We start from the raw sequence: 17,832 nt of genomic DNA, 5'->3' as shown, positions 1-17,832 counted from the left end.
TGTGAAATGAATTGCAGTGGATTGTGGTTTTGAGTAACCTGTTTTTCAGGGCATTTCTCTTTGTCATATGATCCAGAGCAATGCAGATCATTTGTTATCCCCAAATCAATAACCCACTCAGTCAAAGTATCCTCATGTGCCAGCACCCTAAGAAAGGGAAGGAGATAAACATCCAAGTGCCAACTTACCAGCCAAACAAATATCAGTGGCTAAGACATTCATACAGTGCCTTGATTCCTCTAACAAGTCATACAGAAAAAAAGGAAGTCAAAATCCAGTTGTGAAAAATGAAGTTAAGAACGGAAGTGGGGAGTATTTGGATTTATTTCCTATTTTTCATTCAGGTCTCCTAAGAGGAGGGATCTGTATGGTTTGAGTTTAGGAATAGTTTGTGCCAGATTCAGCTTTGAGGAAGGCGACTTTTCTGTTTATTCTGTGCAGACCTTTCCTTTTTAACCAGGTCTGACAGTCTATTTGTTTTCAAAGGTTTCCAGTTTTCATTTTCCAAAGGCTGACTAAAAATGCAGAGACAGAGCATATAGAGGAAGTTTCACCCTTCTGCCATGCTCATTCCTGCTCTCCCACTGGCCCTGTGTTAGGACTCATAGCAGTGCTATAAACTAGACCAGTGAAGAGATCCTGCTAAGAATAAGCCACTCTTTTTTTATGTCAGTACCTGCTTACTTCAGTACCCTAATGCAGTTCCTGCAGCTACAGGAGTACTGGTTCTGGGGTAAAGGTGATGTTAGAGGTGAGGGACTGGAGGTAGGGTGGGTAGCTGTCATTATTCTATTTATTATCATAAATTTTAAAAGAAGTGGAGGTGGTTACTTGCACCTGCTCAGCCTGAAGGAGCTTAAATCACATGTCCAGTGTACTGGGATCCAAATGCAGCAGGCAGTAGAAGTCCAGCAAGGGAACCTCACCTTTAGCACCTTTATTTGCTTGTAGGAGGATCAAATGGATGATCATCACCTTTAACTTGGCAGGAGCAATGTAAGTTTGTCTTCTTTAGCCTGTACATGTTAACCACAAACAATATACCTCTGTTTAATCACAGGCATTTAGAAGGCAGGTTCCAGCCACATAAATTATGCCTAGAAAAAGTGTTTCATGTATGTTTCAAAAGATGTATTTTCATTTCCGAATATGGATAAGATCATGGAGCCTCTCATAAGAGAGGGTCTGTCAGTGAAAATTCTTAAAAAGCCATATAAACATCAGTGACAGTATCAGATGATACTTTCATGCGAATTACACCCTCTCTGAATTGTATGTTGCCTGCCATTAATCTCAAAAAATTGATTATTATTCCTTCAAAGGTCATTAGGTTAGAAAAGACTACTCCATTTTAAATCAAACTGAAAATTAACAAAGAAAGAGGAAGACAGAAATGTAAGCGACAACATATTTTCTTTCTTTGCATCCTAGAACATGTTTTGTTTTCATTCTCTTTACCAGGCTTATCAACATAAGCTAAAACTAGCCCTTATAGGTCAAAGTATTTTTGGACAAGAAGTTTACAACAACCTGAGGAGAGAGGGACATAAAGTTGTGGGTGTATTCACTGTGCCTGACAAGAATGGACAAGCTGATCCTTTGGGTAAGTGTAACCTGAATCCAAATGTTGAAATGATGGGTGTACATAACAAATTTGCCTTTTCATGACAAGGTTGTATCTATATGGGAATGTGACTTGCATATATTACCTTTGTTTCACTAAATCCAGTACAACAACTATGCTTTAACAAACACCAGTCCCAGAACCAGTTTAACCTCATCAGTTTGTCACTACTTTAAAAAAGCAGCTTTTAAAGTAGTTTCTAAACATGCAGGGCTGTTTATTAAGATCTTGGAAAAACAAAATTAACTGGATACCTTATTTGAATGTACACATTAGAGGTAATAATTCTGAGATAGATCTGTATCTTACAGCAAATAGCTGAGCCTGTATTCAAGTGCAAATGTTTGCTTCACTGTGCTGGCTGGGACACTCAAGGCATGGAGATAAGATTGTTTATCCATGGCTTTCTGCCTTTTTGACAAGTTTGTATGTGGCAGTGTACCTGCAGAGCCTATTTCTCTTCCACCTGGACTGTGGAAAGCACATCCAAAAGGTTGGAGGAGCTTTACTCTCTCCTTTTCCATTGTCGAGTTGCATAAGGATTTTCTAGTCTTACTAAGGAAAGAAGTTTTGCTTATTCTGAATTGCACTTATTCAGAACCTGGCATGGCAAAGAAGCTAATTTGGAACCATCAAAATTGTCACTTTCCTTTGGTTTTTGTTTCAGTGGCACAATGACAGTGAGTTAATGTGATCAGCAAATAGAAGTGCCAAAATGGAATGTAATTTTATGGACAATCTGAAATCAAAACTACATTCCATGAGCTGTTTCAATTCTCTCTTGGTTTTGGTTGGGTGTTGTTGTTGTTTTGGTCTGGTCCTGACATGTTTTTACAGAAAGTCTCATGAGGGAAGAATCAAACACAAATTTTGCTTACTGGTGCTGTGGTGTTCACAGACTAGCATGTAATTCTTAACTCTACCTCATGAAAAGATTTAATCACACTTTAGAAGAATTACAAAGGAAACTATTAGCTTAGAAAACAAAAAATTGATTTTCCATGTCTGGTTGGATTATGTTATATTAAAAAATTACATACAATGTAGCATAACTTGTTTACATTATACAAATTATTCTTGTACAGTTGTTACATTAACAAATGTAACTAAGTAAATCTTCCAATCTTTTAATCATATATTTATTTTAACTAAAACTGCAGGATTAGTTTAGTCCAATCTCTCCTGATTGGGGGGTGAAAAAAAAGGAAATGAAATTAAATTACTAGATAACTTCACTTCCTTTTACTTCCAGATGACTCAAAAGCTTAAGTTTCAAGTCTTTTTAAGCTTTCTGTGCTCTCAGACAGCTCCAGTCTTTGTTTCTAAAAGTATCTTCAGTACACACTAACTTTCATAGAATTACATTTAAATAAGTATTTACTTATGACTTAAATCAGCAGGCTAAAGATGCTTCAGGTCAAGATAGAGATTCAATTTCACAGACAAAAAGAGAAAATAAAGCAAGAATACATGTATTTTCTGCTTTCATTGGTACATACTAGCCAAGTCATAAGAGTGAAGTGTAAATTGGGATTGATATAAACTGTGGGAAAGAGAATCAAAGACAGAATTAATAAAATATTTCCAAGCACAAGAGTTTTTAAACAGCATAAAGAAGGGCATTCTGCAATCAAATACTTGATGAGCTGCTTGAGTTGTCATGTCTTGATATGTCTTGAATTTTTAACACAAAATGATAAAAATCATCCTGTTCTTGCCCCGCAGCCCTGGCAGCAGAGAAGGACGGCACTCCTGTTTTTAAGTTCCCCAAATGGAGAGCTAAAGGCAAATCCATCGAGGATGTAGTTGCAGCCTACAAATCAGTTGGTGCAGACTTAAATGTGCTTCCATTCTGTACACAGTTTATCCCCATGGATGTTATTAACTGCCCAAAACATGGCTCTATTATCTACCATCCATCCATCCTACCACGCCACCGAGGAGCTTCTGCAATCAACTGGTGAGTTCTGTGCATTGGAACTTTGTGCTTGTCACATTGGGATGTGGGTCCACACTCTTACTCTTGTAAATGCTGCAGTTCTGTTGACTTGCAACTGCTCTGAAGGAACTTCTCTGGAGCAGCTGACTATTTGGTGCATGAACTGCACTTCATACCTAGGATTCATTATTGTTCAGCTGTTACTCTGGGAGTTCCAGTGTATCTGTACATTCATACATTTTACTCACATGCACAAATCAACAGTCTGGAGTTTCCATAAGCAGGATATTGCCCTTGTGGCTCATCCCCACAAACACTAGAAAACTATCACAGGAGGGTTTGATACTAAGATTTCACTGAGTAGAAGGGGGAAGACCCCACAAGAATAAAATCATATCTCTCAATGCACAAGGTAGGTTCAAATCACCACCCTGAAAGAGCTACACTGCAACAATGGTCACAATAGACTCAAATTTGTCGCTCCTGTAACAACAGAAATGACAGAAAATTATCATAATAATATGATAAAATAATAATTCCATTATTATTTAGTGAGTAAATTCAATAAGAAATTACTTAAATATGAAGAAACAATTTTAAAAGAATCTTACAAGCAGCATGGTGATTATCTGTATCCACAGTGCTGTAGATTCAAAACAAAAGCATGCTTAGTTTTGTTTTGTTAATTTTAATCCTTCCTGGAAAAAGTACTAAACTGGAATACTTAAACAAGGTTGTTAAGGAGGCTATTAGAGAGGTAAAGACTTCTAAAAGTGTCAGTTGTGTCCAAGTGTGTATAGTAAAATAGCATAAATTCAGTGGAAAATGAGACTCAAAAGAAATAAACAACTTTTTAAGGCACAGAATGTAATAATATCAATTCCTCCAAATATGTTAAAGGTAGGAGGTATGTAAATGATAGAGGTGTTTGATTTAACAAAGGTATTTATCAAAGAGAATACCACAGTAGAAAATCTGCATTGGTATTCAGGATGGAGGAGCCTGGAAAAGATGTTGCTATCCTACAGTCCTCCTTTGTTAGTGTAAGTCAAAACAATTTTCTTGAGCTGAATTATGAGTAGAAGACATTTTAGTAAACTAATGAAGGAATAAGAATTTCTTCATCAGGACCAGAGGACTTCAACAAATTTGAAGTTGCAGATTTGAGATGGCCTGAAATGGTTCTGTTTCTTAAGATTATGTTGATGCAGATGACTGGGAAATAGCAAAAGCAATACCAGTTTTAAAAAAGAGAAAGACAGGAAACTTTAGATTAATGACTCTGATTTCTATCTGTAATAAGGAATACACTTTCTGTGGAAATGAGTAAATGTGAAAATGTGAGAGTAAGAAAATGAGAGGTCAAATTCAAAGTTAAAAAAGAACAAGTGAAAAAATGTAAGCAGTATTAAAGTTAATAATACTCAGAAAAGACACCATGGAAAGATCTATTCATTCAAGAGTTGGACTCAATGGTCCTTGTGGGTCCCTTCCAATTCAGAATATTCTGTGATTCTATGATCTTAACTACTCTCTACATCTCAGCTGGAACATTAACTAGCTAAGATCAAAAAGGCTGAGAAAGATGGACAAGGGTATAGGACAGCTTTCACATGACTGGAGACAAATGATATAGTCATTTGTGTTGAGCTATGAAGGACATGGAAAGGTGAATAGGGAAACATTGCTCATTCTAATCACAAGTCAGGGAGTGGCCAGCAAAGGCATCAGGTAGCAGGATTTTTCCAGATAAAGGAGGTACTTTTACTCCATGCAGTCTCTGTGTGACCTCTATCTAGAGAGCTCTAAAAGGATGCTTCTGTGGAGGAGAAGTTCACAGGAAGGTGTAGATATAAACTCTCCTTCAGGAAGTCCTTGAGTCAAAGGTCTGCAGAAATGGGAAGGTATTGCAGTGCTGTATCACTGCATCTTCCTCTAGTTTGTATATTCCTTCTGCAAAAGGAATCCATCTGTCCTTCTCAAGTAAAGGCCATTGTCCCAAGGCCTTTAAACTAAACTAGGATTTGGCCTTGGCTGACTGTTCTTGTGTTTCATCCTCTCATCCCTTGCACTAATCACTACTTTCACATATTGGGGCTACAGCCCTGGTGCTGATGAGACCCTTAATCCACACAGTATAACCAAGAAGATCTTTGGGAATTATGTTTAATGGGCTAAACATAACCAGGTACAAACCAGGGCCCTGGCATGCAGAGGGTTCCTCACTCACTTCCTTTACAGTCTTTTCCAGCTGCTGCCACTCTGTTATCAGCAGCCCTTTGTGGAGGGAGCTGGTGGACAGAGGAGTGGGCACATGGTAGTTCTTACCTTGTCACCTATTCAGCATCAGAGACATTTGCTCATAAAACCTTCCTCTCCATGGGGAGGACATCCATTTCTCATTCTTTTGGCATTTTTATATAATAAAAAACAGAAGAAAGGCTTCTTAAATATGTGAAATACCTGGTATGGGCTAACAAGACTTCTGAAAGATTTCCCTTCTGTTACACCTGCCAACTTCCCCAGCTGTCTTTGGAGTTCATACCTTCTTCAGTCCATATATACTTCAGCGTACTTCACTCAGTTTAATAATGCAGCTTCCAGTGCTTATAATTAATAATGAATTTTCCTGTGTATAAGTCAGATCTCAGATGATCCTGTTACAACATGGACTGCTGAGGGGATACTTAGATATGTATTACTTAAAATAGCATTGGTGTTTGCATGCAGACAAATGGCTAAAACCATGCAGGAAATATTTTTCTCATAGTTTCTGGCTGGTCCCTTAAACACACTTCAATCTGATTTTCTATCATTGTGAGACACATGCCAAAGGACAACTGCAAAATTTTAGGTGGCTGAAGTTGCCTTTAGTTGCAGAGGCAGATTCTGAGCTGAGGTAAATCAGCACAGGTCTAATGTAAGCATTGCTATGTTCATGGAAAGCAGCTGAGAATCTGACTGGAAAGCCTTAATAATTTTTCCTTAAACAGTTGCATACTCATAATTTTCCACTCTGGGTTTAACTGATTTTCAGCTGTGAGACAAATGTACTTTCCTTGTTGACCTACAGATGAGCCATGAGGCTTAGCTAATTACAGTAAACAATCATGATTTACAATATTGTATTAGATGCTTACATCTTTCAAATTCTGTCAGAACTGTTGCACACCTTTTGCTTTGAGTCCTACCATTAAAAATACTGCAAAAACAATTATCACAGTGAACTGTGTGAGACAGCCTCGGTTCAATTGCAGCATTTCTTATGTTTGTGGGAACCACACATAAACATGTCTGCACACCCACAGTGTCAAAACTGTGAGCTCCTGACTGTGAAGAGAGCAGTGAAGAGTATAGCAAATATTATTAGGATTTTCTTTCCTGTCTTCCTGAAGAAAATGAATGTGAAATGTAGGAGTTGACATTCCTAACTTCTTTCATTTTGTCTGTATTTACTGTAAGTCCTTTTTTTTTTTTATGCCCAGGACTTTAATCCATGGAGATAAGAAAGCAGGATTTACTATTTTTTGGGCTGATGATGGTTTGGACACTGGACCAGTGCTTCTGCAGCGAGAATGTGATGTTGGCCAAAATGATACCGTGGATGACCTATATAACCGGTTTCTGTTCCCAGAGGGAGTAAAGGCTATGGTATGGACAGCTGTACTAAATACCAGCTTTTTAAGAGGAAAAGAGGTTGAAAGTAAAGGAAATATAGACAAGATGCATGTATTTGAAAAGACAGGGGTTGTGATACTCAGCCAAGCCCTATACTTCACTGGAGCTGTGTGGCTGCACAACAGCTGAGGGTCTGACCTCAGAATATTTGATGCTGACAGCAAGCAGAGCATATTCTGTTTCCACAGATGGCAGGAAGATGAATTTGTTTGGAATGTGGCTCTTCCAATAGGTTTCTTAAATGCTTCTACAAGGCAAAATTTTGTAAAGGCTCAGCAACAAAAAAAAATTAGGTGTGAGATTTTTAGGAAAAAAAGACAGTATGGTGTTTGAAGATCAGAGTTCTGATAGATTTGCTTTGGTTTCTCTGTGTTTATCATTTGTTGTATTTTTTTGAAATGAATAAAAGAAAATGCACAAAAAATACTCAGCATTGCTCGTTAGAGGGGTTTTTGTCCCCCTCCCTCCATTTAAATGCAGAAAAATAACTTTTTGCAGAGAGAAAAAGAAAAAAGTTGAATGCAATCATACCGAGCCACATTTTTGTTCTGGAGAATTCAGACAGCTGCTCTAAGTTTGTTGACTATGAAATTCTGAAGGGTGACAAATTTCTTTTGTCAAAGAAGCTCAAGGAAACACAAATATTTAATCAGGGCAGCACTGGTTCCTTAGAGTTTGGAAATATTGGGTTTAAAAAAACCCAAACCAATTCACCTTGTGACAGAAAGTCTTTTGCTGTCATTCATAATGATGACTGAGGAAAAAAAGGTGAACCAAGCTAACAATAAATCTTTTTGTTTTTCACGTAGGTGGAAGCTGTAAATCTGATTGCTGATGGTAAGGCCCCTCGAATACCTCAGCCTGAAGAAGGGGCAACATATGAAGGGATCCAGAAAAAGGAAAATGCAGAGGTAGTGTGAAGTAACACTGTGGTTTTTTTGTGGGTTCTTTTGTTGTTTTTGGGCGTTTTTTTGCATAGCACTAGAAAAGTTATTAACTCAGATTAAAGTAGCTGCAATATGAAGTTAACATGAATTTTAACTGTTTCATCACCTTTTTCCTGGAATACCTCTTATTTTTGCTCAGGCTTTGGCTTTTTACTTGGATTACTTTTTGCACCCCTTCCACTACTGAGGTCCCATCTCCCAGTCCTGGCACTTGTGAATACAACATTGGATCACTCCCTTTGTTTGCCTACAGGCCATGTGAAATTCTCTACTAGAAATACATTTGATTTTAGGAAAAGGAAGTTTCCTTCTAGTGCCAAAAAATAACACAGGCCATATAAAAAAGAGATACAAAAATTAGCTGAACTCCTATATGAAAATTATTTTGTCTAATCATCCCTACTGCATTGGATGATCTTGTTTGTGGTTGAGAAGGTGCAATGGTGCATCCTGGTATGTTTTGATTTCCTAGATCTCCTGGGACCAACCTGCTGCTGCTTTGCACAATTGGATTCGAGGGCATGATAAAGTGCCTGGAGCATGGACAACAATAAATGAACAGGTATGCTCTGAAAACCTGAACAATATTCTTCTCTATCTCCTCTTTTTGACCCTTTTTTACTACAGAATTAAAGATGTCTGCATACAGGTGATTACAAATGACTGTTACATTGGAGTAGCTCTAATTTGATGACTATATCTAGAACAGGCACCTAAAGAAATATACAGAACACAGTAGTTAAGAGTTTTTTAATCACAGATTCGTTTAATTTGAAGAAAGATAAGTACAATATCTGGAAAAAAAGAGAGAGACATGGTTCAAAGGTACCAAGTTTAGAACCAAACTGTGTCAGTCATTTTGGGAAGCAGGTATGCATTGCAGTATAATACAGCCCATCTACAGTGGCAAACATCAGAGTATTGACAGCAAAATGAAACACTGTGAGCTGCTGAAATAACAGAGGGTTTCATTTTAAAGAGATTTGGGCCTAGATACTTTGCAGAAATAAATCTATGAAATTTTATAGAGTGAGTGGTCCCTCACTCTGGGCATGAACTGACAGAAGCTGCTCCCTTTCCTGCACTGATTGCAGTGTGCACATTGTTACAGCTCAGCTGCTTTGAAGGTTAAGACAATTTGCAAAGCTTTGCATGTTCTGAGTTGTAAAGATTTAGAAATGTTGGGACTTGTTTTCCATGTGCAGGGAATTGCACTTCATTTGTGTTATATTAAAACTTCAAAACAGTATCATAAAATTGTTAAAATTTTGAAGCATGTTTAGAACCTGCACTCTTAATTACATTTCTTTTTTAGATGGTTACTTTTTATGGGTCATCATTACTTGATGCTTCAGTGCCTGCTGGACAAGAGCTGGCAATAAAAGGTGCTTCCAAACCAGGACTTGTGACAAAGAATGGTCTAGTCGTTTTTGGAAATGATGGGAAGATGGTAAGTGCTCAATCTGGCAAACATGAGCATGAGTGGAATAGTTTTAGCAAGAGAGGCAAGTAGTGTGGAATTGTCAAGTTAGATAAATCCAGGTGCTAATGTCTGACAGCTAATTCACTTGGAGTTATCAATCTTCTACCATCCAAGAGAAGACATTCATGTTTTGCTTTTCACTCAATCCATAATAATTTACTACATGGAGTAAAATGTATTCTTACAAGGAGAGAATCTAAGACGGGTACAGGTGGTGCTAATTGCCTGCATCATATCAGCTTTCCTGCAAGCTATTTATTTCACTATTTCAATCACTGTTAATGCCTAAATACTCTTCACCCGAGGATGTACTACCTCCCAAACTATTTAAAATCATATGTTCTATTTTTTCAGGTACTTGTGAAAAATCTGCAGTTTGAGGATGGAAAAATGATCCCTGCATCTAAATATTTCTCTGCTGATGAAACAACTGCCCTGGAACTTACAGAAGAGGAGAAAAAGTTTGCAGAAGATATCCGAGTAATTCACTAAACTGCTTTAGTGGGATACTATTCAGATAAAAGCATTACATACTTATTTTTGGCAAGGCATATCTTTTGTTTAGTCATGCAAATTATCTTTTGATAAAATGTACTCAATGGGGGTGAAGCTTTAGTTACTGATATTAATCCAGGTGGAATTGGGAATTCATGGGTGTATTTGTCTCACTTTACAAAGTTTCCTTTCAGATAAAAGTGATACAAAAACACTGAGTGCAGGATCAATAATGGTAAATGTCTAGGAATGATGAAGGTGGGAGTGAGGGAAAACAAACAGAGCTTCATCTCACAGAAGTGAGGTTTTCAACACTGGCAGACTTGGCCAGTTGTTGGACTCCTTTCTTCACTGTGGTGTTCATCACAGCACAGATGCTCAGGATGGGCCTGTGGGACAAGGGGGTCTCAGAACAGCCTCCTGAAAGCAAGAGGCAGCAGTTTTCTCTCTGTTCCTGTGGCCTCTGTCTCCTCTGCCACAATCACACACAAGGGGCAGGCTCCCAGAGGGATGGGGAAAACTGCAGCAGAAAGCTCTCATGGCCAGAGCGGACCTTGTCTGCCCTCTCCCAAAATCCATCCCTCTGTCGTGTCAGGGGCTCAGATGAAAGCCACATTTGTCATTGAAGTTTTGTGCCAGAGCAAATGAATCATAGATGTCTTCCCTTGTGCTAACTCTGCTGCAGGGTTATTAACTTTTGGCACACATCAGGCAGCTTTATGCACTAATATTTTAAGCTGCTTCTTTGAGAATACCTTGAACCTGCTTGCCAGGAACCTAAATGCTGCCTGGAGTTATTGTATGACTGAGAAAATGATGAAAAGAAGTATAAACTCATCAGTTGGTTATACTGCCTACTAACCCTGAAACTCAGTTATGGTTAATTGAAATATTACATTACCAGTTGTTTGACTGTTTATTTCTCCATTTCATGCATGCAGCTTAAACTATTTCTCAGCTCTGGCCAGCTGCCTCAAGTACCCCAGGCTGTCCTTGCCTATACCAAGGATGCATTCTGTAATGCAATGGGAACTTATTATTTGGAGGATTAAAAAATCTTTTAAAAATGGGCCTAAAAATTTTTAGCATTGCACCATTCAGGTTTCTTGCCTGGTTGGGTTAAATTGCCATTGACAAAATACTGTATTTTTATCATCTAATTATACAGAAAAATTTCTTGTCTGACATCATGTCTCTAGACTGTTTTAGACCCTCTTAAAATAACTTTGTGTTTTAGAAACTTTTGAAATAATATATGTTGTAGGTACAGATATCATAGAAAATACAGTTTGATAAATACTTTTTGCTATTAGAGGATTATTCATTATTGCTTCTGTTATTGTTATGCATTATTAGGCAATTTGGAAGGGAATTTTAAGCAATGTTCCTGTGATTGAGGATTCCACAGACTTCTTCAAATCTGGAGCATCCTCTATGCATGTTGTCAGGTAAGAATATTCAAAATTACAAAATTATAAAGCCAAAGTTAATGAAAAAAAAAAGTTGTCATGTTGCCTTTAATTCAGTAGTGTTAAAACAATAATCCCTCCATGTTTTCCAATACTCTTCCCATTCCCTTTCTTACCTGTACAGTTAAAACATGTACAGTTCTTCTCCCAAAGTTATGAGATATTGATGTAATCCTGCTCTTTCTACTGGAGGAAAATTCCCCTTAACTTCAGGAGCATCACCCCCAGGGGAGAATGGTGATGCTCAAGCCTGTCTGTGTGCAGACACAGGTATCTGCAGGGCAGGGGACTGACTGGGAACCTGAGCAAAGAACTCCCCAGAGGGAAAGAGAAGCTTTTCACAGAAAGAATTGAGCCCATGCTTAAAGATGCACTGAGTTTGTCATGGCTTGGGCCACCTCATTTGCCTTCTTTTTGCAACACAGACCATAATATAAAAACAGCGTTTTCAAACAAACTGATTATTGTGCTGATTACTTACCAATCTCAATGTCCTCCATATATTGGTTGGAATAATCCCAAATACTATTTTCCAATGGCATATCAATGTCTTCTTGTAATTGATTTTCAAAAGTTTACCTAAGAGTATTCCAGAAGTGACATTTTCTTTTTCATAGCATCCACAATTAAACCAGCAGATTTCAGGAAAATGCATAACTTCAGTGCCCTGGTCAGAGAAACACACACACATATCCACATGCATACAAACTGAGGCCAAGTTTTGATCCCTTTTGACCTTCTAATGATTCAGTTATCTGGAGAATTATTTCATTTTCAATTAAACTTACTCCTTCTTCAAAATCTTTAGAATGCTAGAAGAGATCAAACAGAAGCAAAGTGGACTTCAGCTTCAGAATGAAGATGTGTATATGGCCACTAAGTTTGCAGATTTTATTCAGATGGTTGTCAGAAAACTCAGAGGAGAAGACAAAGAAGAAGAGTTAGTCATTAATTATGTAAGGCCTTTTATTTTGCATTTACTGCTTAACACTTCTTGGGTTCTAGGGGAGGGCAGACAATGCCTTTATTACATTGCTTGATGCAGTAGGAAAGCAAACAAATATTTGGTTATACAAACCTCTATATATCTGTATAGATTCTATATATCTATATTTCCATTACATTTTACTTCTAACAGCCACATATACACACAAATGTGTCTGGATATTGGCTGCAGATATCAAATGCTTGTTAAGCTACATTAAAATATTGGTCATTATAAATGCAAAATAATTTGTCATTTGTTTCATCCAGGTGTCAAAAAACATTAACAACATGACTGTGAATATGCCATACCAATGTTTCATAAATGGGCAATTTATAGATGCTGATGATGGAAAAACGTTTGACACTGTAAATCCAGCAGATGGATCAGTAAGTAATTTCTATATATGATTGATACCAGTTTATTTGGTTGTTTTTGCCTATTGAAAAATCTAAAACATCACCCCAATATTGCTAATTTTAAAACAATACACTAAATTAAGCAACCTCAAGAAATAATTTTCAGTTCTAATTTACTTCACATTTTGCATATTCTACATTTTTTTTCCATTTGAGTCAAGCTGCAAAGCAAAAGTAACCTATTTCCTCTTCAATTATTACATCACTTTTCATACCCAGCTGAATATTTCACCTTGATTTCATTCCTATTTAGCTTTGCAAACAGAAATTGCTGGAGTTTATTTGCTAAAGAAGTGTTTCCTTCAGGATATTTCCTTTCAGTAGTCAGATATTTTCCTGTCCTTTAGTATATATCCTGTCAGTAATCAACTTCATCTTTTTTAAACTTTTTTTATAAATCTGGTACCTTAGGGTAAGTTTGACATTAAAATGTACCTTCAAATTCCCAGTAAGAAAAATAACTTTTCAATGGGAAAATACATACTGTTGTACTTCAGCCCTGAACTACCCAATTTTGGTTTAGCAGATTATTACTTTGAATTATAAATAAGAGAAGTAATTTTGATGTCCATGTAGTTGCCATTTAATTCTGGACTAAATAAAGTCTGCTGAAATCAATGACACAAATTTCATTGTCATCAGAAGTCAGACTCTGATAATTTTCCTGAAACTTATTATAAGAATGGAATAAAATTAATAACAATTTTGTATTAGTATTTACAATGTGTGTGTTTATAGAACACAATCATCTTAAAATACTGTGTGTTTATGGTGGTTTAAGATAACAGAAGCTCCATTCCTTAGAAATGGAAGATGTGGGAGTTGTTTCAGCATGTTCAGATATTAGATTGTGATACCACATAAAAAGACTTGCAGCTTTTGTAATATTGGTTTTACATACGGAAAGAGAGGGTGAGGTCTTTGAAGGAGAAGAAAACTTGAGAAATCTGAGTCCCTGCAGTGCTCTCCAAATTCTGCCACCTCAGTTTTGTCTGAATTTTTTGCAGCCTGGCTCCCCCACTCTAAGTGCAACGGTTGAGGATATTAAGTATTTGCTTATACCCAGTCAAGAAGTTTGGGAGGAAGGAGTAACACTCTGCATCCCAATGTTTCTTCCTGAGCTAACACAATGCCACCTTTGCACAGGTAATAACCAGTGTATCTTCTGCCTCACTGGCTGATGTTGACAAGGCAGTGGCAGCAGCAAAGGAGGCATTTGAGAATGGTGAATGGGGAAAGATGAATGCAAGGGAAAGAGGGCGACTCCTGTACAGGTATGTACAAGATAGCTTGCATTTTTGTGAGCTTTTCATTGCTTTTTCAGGTCTAAACATGCAAATCAATGAGTAGACATGAGTAAAGAAGCTACTTTTTCAGGTTCCTACTCCTGAAAAAATACCACGTTTTACAAGACCTTGCAGGAATCTTAGCAAAAAACAATGAAAGCAAAGCTAAAAATTCTGCTTATCTTAAAAAGTGTGTGACCAGGCCATGTAAAAAGGCCTGCAGCACTCTTACACAGTTAGTAGTCATCACAAGAGAAAATGGACAAGTCAGAACTGAACATTAAATACACCTGGTCACTTAAGCTTTTCACAAGTGTGCACATATTCAAAGCATGCATAAACTTGTGTTTAATTTGTATCAGGAATGTAGAGTGCTTGAGAGACCAAGTCAACTCTGCCCTAAAGAGGAAAATTTTAAGGTGTGAAAACTGCTCTGTTTTACACTTGGAAGGTTTGCAGGAATAGCTGTATTAGGTATATGGAAAACACAGTTCCTCCAGACTGTGTAGGTGATCCCTGGATTAAATGCTTTGCTTAGGGAACTCATTCTCTAGGATAAAACACCTGAGTGTTTATGTTGCAAACCATTCCAGGTGGATAAAAGCTCTCTCTGAACCATCTTAATTGAAGTAAGGCCCCTTCTTCTCTGGCCTCTGGAGATTTTGAGTGCTGAACCAAAGAGAATGTGTGTGCCACTAAAGCTCCTAGCTCTGCTGCTTTGTCTTAAGGAATCATTAATAGAAGATATCAAGCACACTTTAAATGGAACCTTCTCCTTTGTCCCTGCCATACCCAAATCCATTCTCTACACAGCACTGCCAATGCCCTGACCTATTGCTGGGTCTCCAAGATACACTTAAAACAGGCATTAAAGAGCATTTTCCCACATCTTTGCAAATGCTTTAAATGGCCAGAATTTACATAATGGAAATATTTCACAGGTTTCACACCCAGTTTTGAATACTCTTTACAGGATCAAAAATACACTTTTTTAAGCTCTTAAAATCACAAAGCAGCATTGATTAGATCACAGGAGGAATGTGAAGAAAAACATGTGAGACAATGTGAAGGACTGAATGTGAAAATTCATTGATGCAAACAGACCTGAACAGGAGACCACTAAACTAGCAATAGTACCTTATAAATACAGGTATCAATCTGTGCAGATGCATTTTTGAGACACTTTGATAGCTATTATCAACTTAGCAATACTTCCTACAGTCTTACTTACACCTCAAGTGAGTTTGCACAGTTTACAACCAGTGTGAAGGCATTTGCAGACTAATGCATAATTGTTCAATCCCTTATTGATGTTAAGGACCAGTGGCTCCACCTCCAAATTTAGTGGGAGTGCTATTTTGATTATGCTTCTTTGCCACACCTAATATAATTCCAGGTTGTCAGTGGTTAGATGTCCTCTCCCTTTGATGTGGATTGTTAACATTTTTATTAAAGACTTGCAGACCTGATGGAAGAACATCAAGAGGAGTTAGCAACGATAGAGTCTATTGACTCAGGAGCTGTCTACACCTTAGCTCTGAAGACTCATATTGGAATGTCTGTGCAAACATTCAGATACTTTGCTGGATGGTGTGACAAAATTCAGGCAAGTGAATATATAAAGGAAATGATTAATGGCAGGGCTTCTCTACATTTCTTTTTTTGTTGTTATTCTTTTGAAACAGTGCCAAAAAGTAGTAAAACAGAAAAAGTAACGGAGGAATCAAAAACTAAAGCAAAATTAGAATTTTACCTAGATTGGGTCTCCCTGTCAATACAAAAGGATACTCCACCTCCAGCTGGAGAATATGAATTTAGAATGTGGCTCTAAATATCTAAGAAATCAGCTGAGGTGTCACAGTGGATATACTTGCTTGGTCAGCTCTTGATTATTCATGGGACAGAATGTCACTGTGCTCATCATGCAGAGAAGTGCAGAGATTTGTGCTTTGCTGCAGTCTGACCAAGGCTGGTGAGATTGCTTGATGGTACAGCACATGGCCAACGTTCAAGAGCATTTCCTCCAGTATCTTTAAGACCAATCAAGAATATCATCCAACTTTTTTGTTGTTCATCAGACCCTTGTTTTATGTTCTCCCATATTTTTTTTAATCTATGATGTTATTTCATCCAGTCAGGACTTGACTGCAATGTCCACAGTAGGAAATCATACAGTAGAAGCATCTGTGCCTCTTCCTCTGATGCAAAAATGCTTGTGGTTTTGAAGCCTACTTATGTAGCTTTCTAAAACATACTTGCATGGCCAATATATTTGTAATAAATATTATAAGTCAGTATTAATATTTTTCCCTCCCCTATTTTTTAGGGTGCTACAATCCCAATTAACCAGGCACGGCCAAACCATAATCTAACATTTACCAAGAAAGAGCCAATTGGGTGAGTATCACTTTTTCTCCTTAGTGACAGCCTGCACATGCAGAAAAGCCATCGAAAAGCTGCCATCAGATATGTAACCATTCCCTGTTTTTCCCTACCTGAAGTGTCTGTGCAATAATTATCCCCTGGAATTACCCCCTGATGATGCTTGCATGGAAGAGTGCAGCGTGCTTGGCTGCAGGCAACACCCTTGTACTCAAACCAGCTCAGGTAAGAGCAAACAGAAATGCACTGATGGCCCTGATGCCCCTGTTCAGGCAAAATTATTTGGACAATATAGCAGATTTCACCCATAGGTTGATGTGTCATGGGTTAACTGTGTCATATATTTGAAAGTGCCTTTGTAATAGTGCAAACTGCCATGGTGGTACAAAGTATTGATTGACTCCAATTCTGCTCTGGTGCTAATCTCATTTTCAAGAAATAATTGTTTTCCACAAGAAACCACTTCTAATTTGCCAGTACTGTAAGAAGGTGAATATTTGATTAAAATGAAGATATATTGAATGTAAAAGGTATCATCATGCATTTGATTAAAATAGGAGACCTGATCTAAATGTTTCTACTTAGGTCACACCTCTGACTTCCTTGAAGTTTGCAGAGCTCTCAGCTAAAGCTGGATTTCCTAAGGGCGTTATAAATATTCTTCCTGGTTCAGGTAAAATTTCAACTCATCATTTTTCTAGGAGCTAAAACTGGTGAACTTCTTCACCGTTTTTAAGATCTATTACATAAGTATGTTCATAGGTACTAGGCTTGCATCTTTCATGCAGCAATTTCACATGTTTTCAAACAAGAATTGGAAAAGTCTGGCTTTAGCTAGTGGTAGGAGCTGTCAGCCTACAGCCTTTACAAGTTTACACAATTGACACAAGCACTCTGGAAAAGAATATATTGCAGAGAAACATGTTCACTTGATTGTAAAGCTTCATTTTTTCTCCTAATTTTGTCATCAGATACGACTGTGAGGCCTAGAGCAAGCTGGTTAAATGCTTATTCATAGTCCACACTTCCCCTAAGGAAGAAAAGTGACAAAGTAATTACGTGGGGCAGGCTTACAAATGAGATTATTCTACCTACTAAGAAGCTTTTTAGTCCAGCAGATAGGAG

At 37.6% G+C, this 17,832-nt stretch overlaps 1 protein-coding gene across 1 annotated transcript in view; it reads left to right on the top strand.

The window, feature by feature from the left end:
* ALDH1L2 (aldehyde dehydrogenase 1 family member L2) overlaps positions 1-17,832 on the top strand; it is a 28,964-nt gene that overhangs the window by 4,317 nt on the left and 6,815 nt on the right. The window contains exons 2-16 of the mRNA XM_079303326.1: positions 1,462-1,603; positions 3,350-3,584; positions 7,049-7,214; positions 8,051-8,152; positions 8,661-8,750; positions 9,504-9,638; positions 10,026-10,151; positions 11,523-11,614; positions 12,444-12,591; positions 12,890-13,009; positions 14,186-14,313; positions 15,781-15,931; positions 16,652-16,722; positions 16,827-16,932; positions 17,293-17,380. Coding sequence (XP_079159452.1) covers positions 1,462-1,603; positions 3,350-3,584; positions 7,049-7,214; positions 8,051-8,152; positions 8,661-8,750; positions 9,504-9,638; positions 10,026-10,151; positions 11,523-11,614; positions 12,444-12,591; positions 12,890-13,009; positions 14,186-14,313; positions 15,781-15,931; positions 16,652-16,722; positions 16,827-16,932; positions 17,293-17,380 — 1,900 coding nt within the window. The remainder of the gene's footprint in view (positions 1-1,461; positions 1,604-3,349; positions 3,585-7,048; positions 7,215-8,050; positions 8,153-8,660; positions 8,751-9,503; positions 9,639-10,025; positions 10,152-11,522; positions 11,615-12,443; positions 12,592-12,889; positions 13,010-14,185; positions 14,314-15,780; positions 15,932-16,651; positions 16,723-16,826; positions 16,933-17,292; positions 17,381-17,832) is intronic.

Source organism: Erithacus rubecula, assembly GCF_903797595.1.
Source record: "Erithacus rubecula genome assembly, chromosome: 4".
Taxonomy (NCBI): Eukaryota; Metazoa; Chordata; class Aves; order Passeriformes; family Muscicapidae; genus Erithacus; species Erithacus rubecula.
The sequence above is the reverse complement of the archived record's forward strand: the minus strand, read 5'-3'. Positions and strand labels throughout refer to the sequence as shown.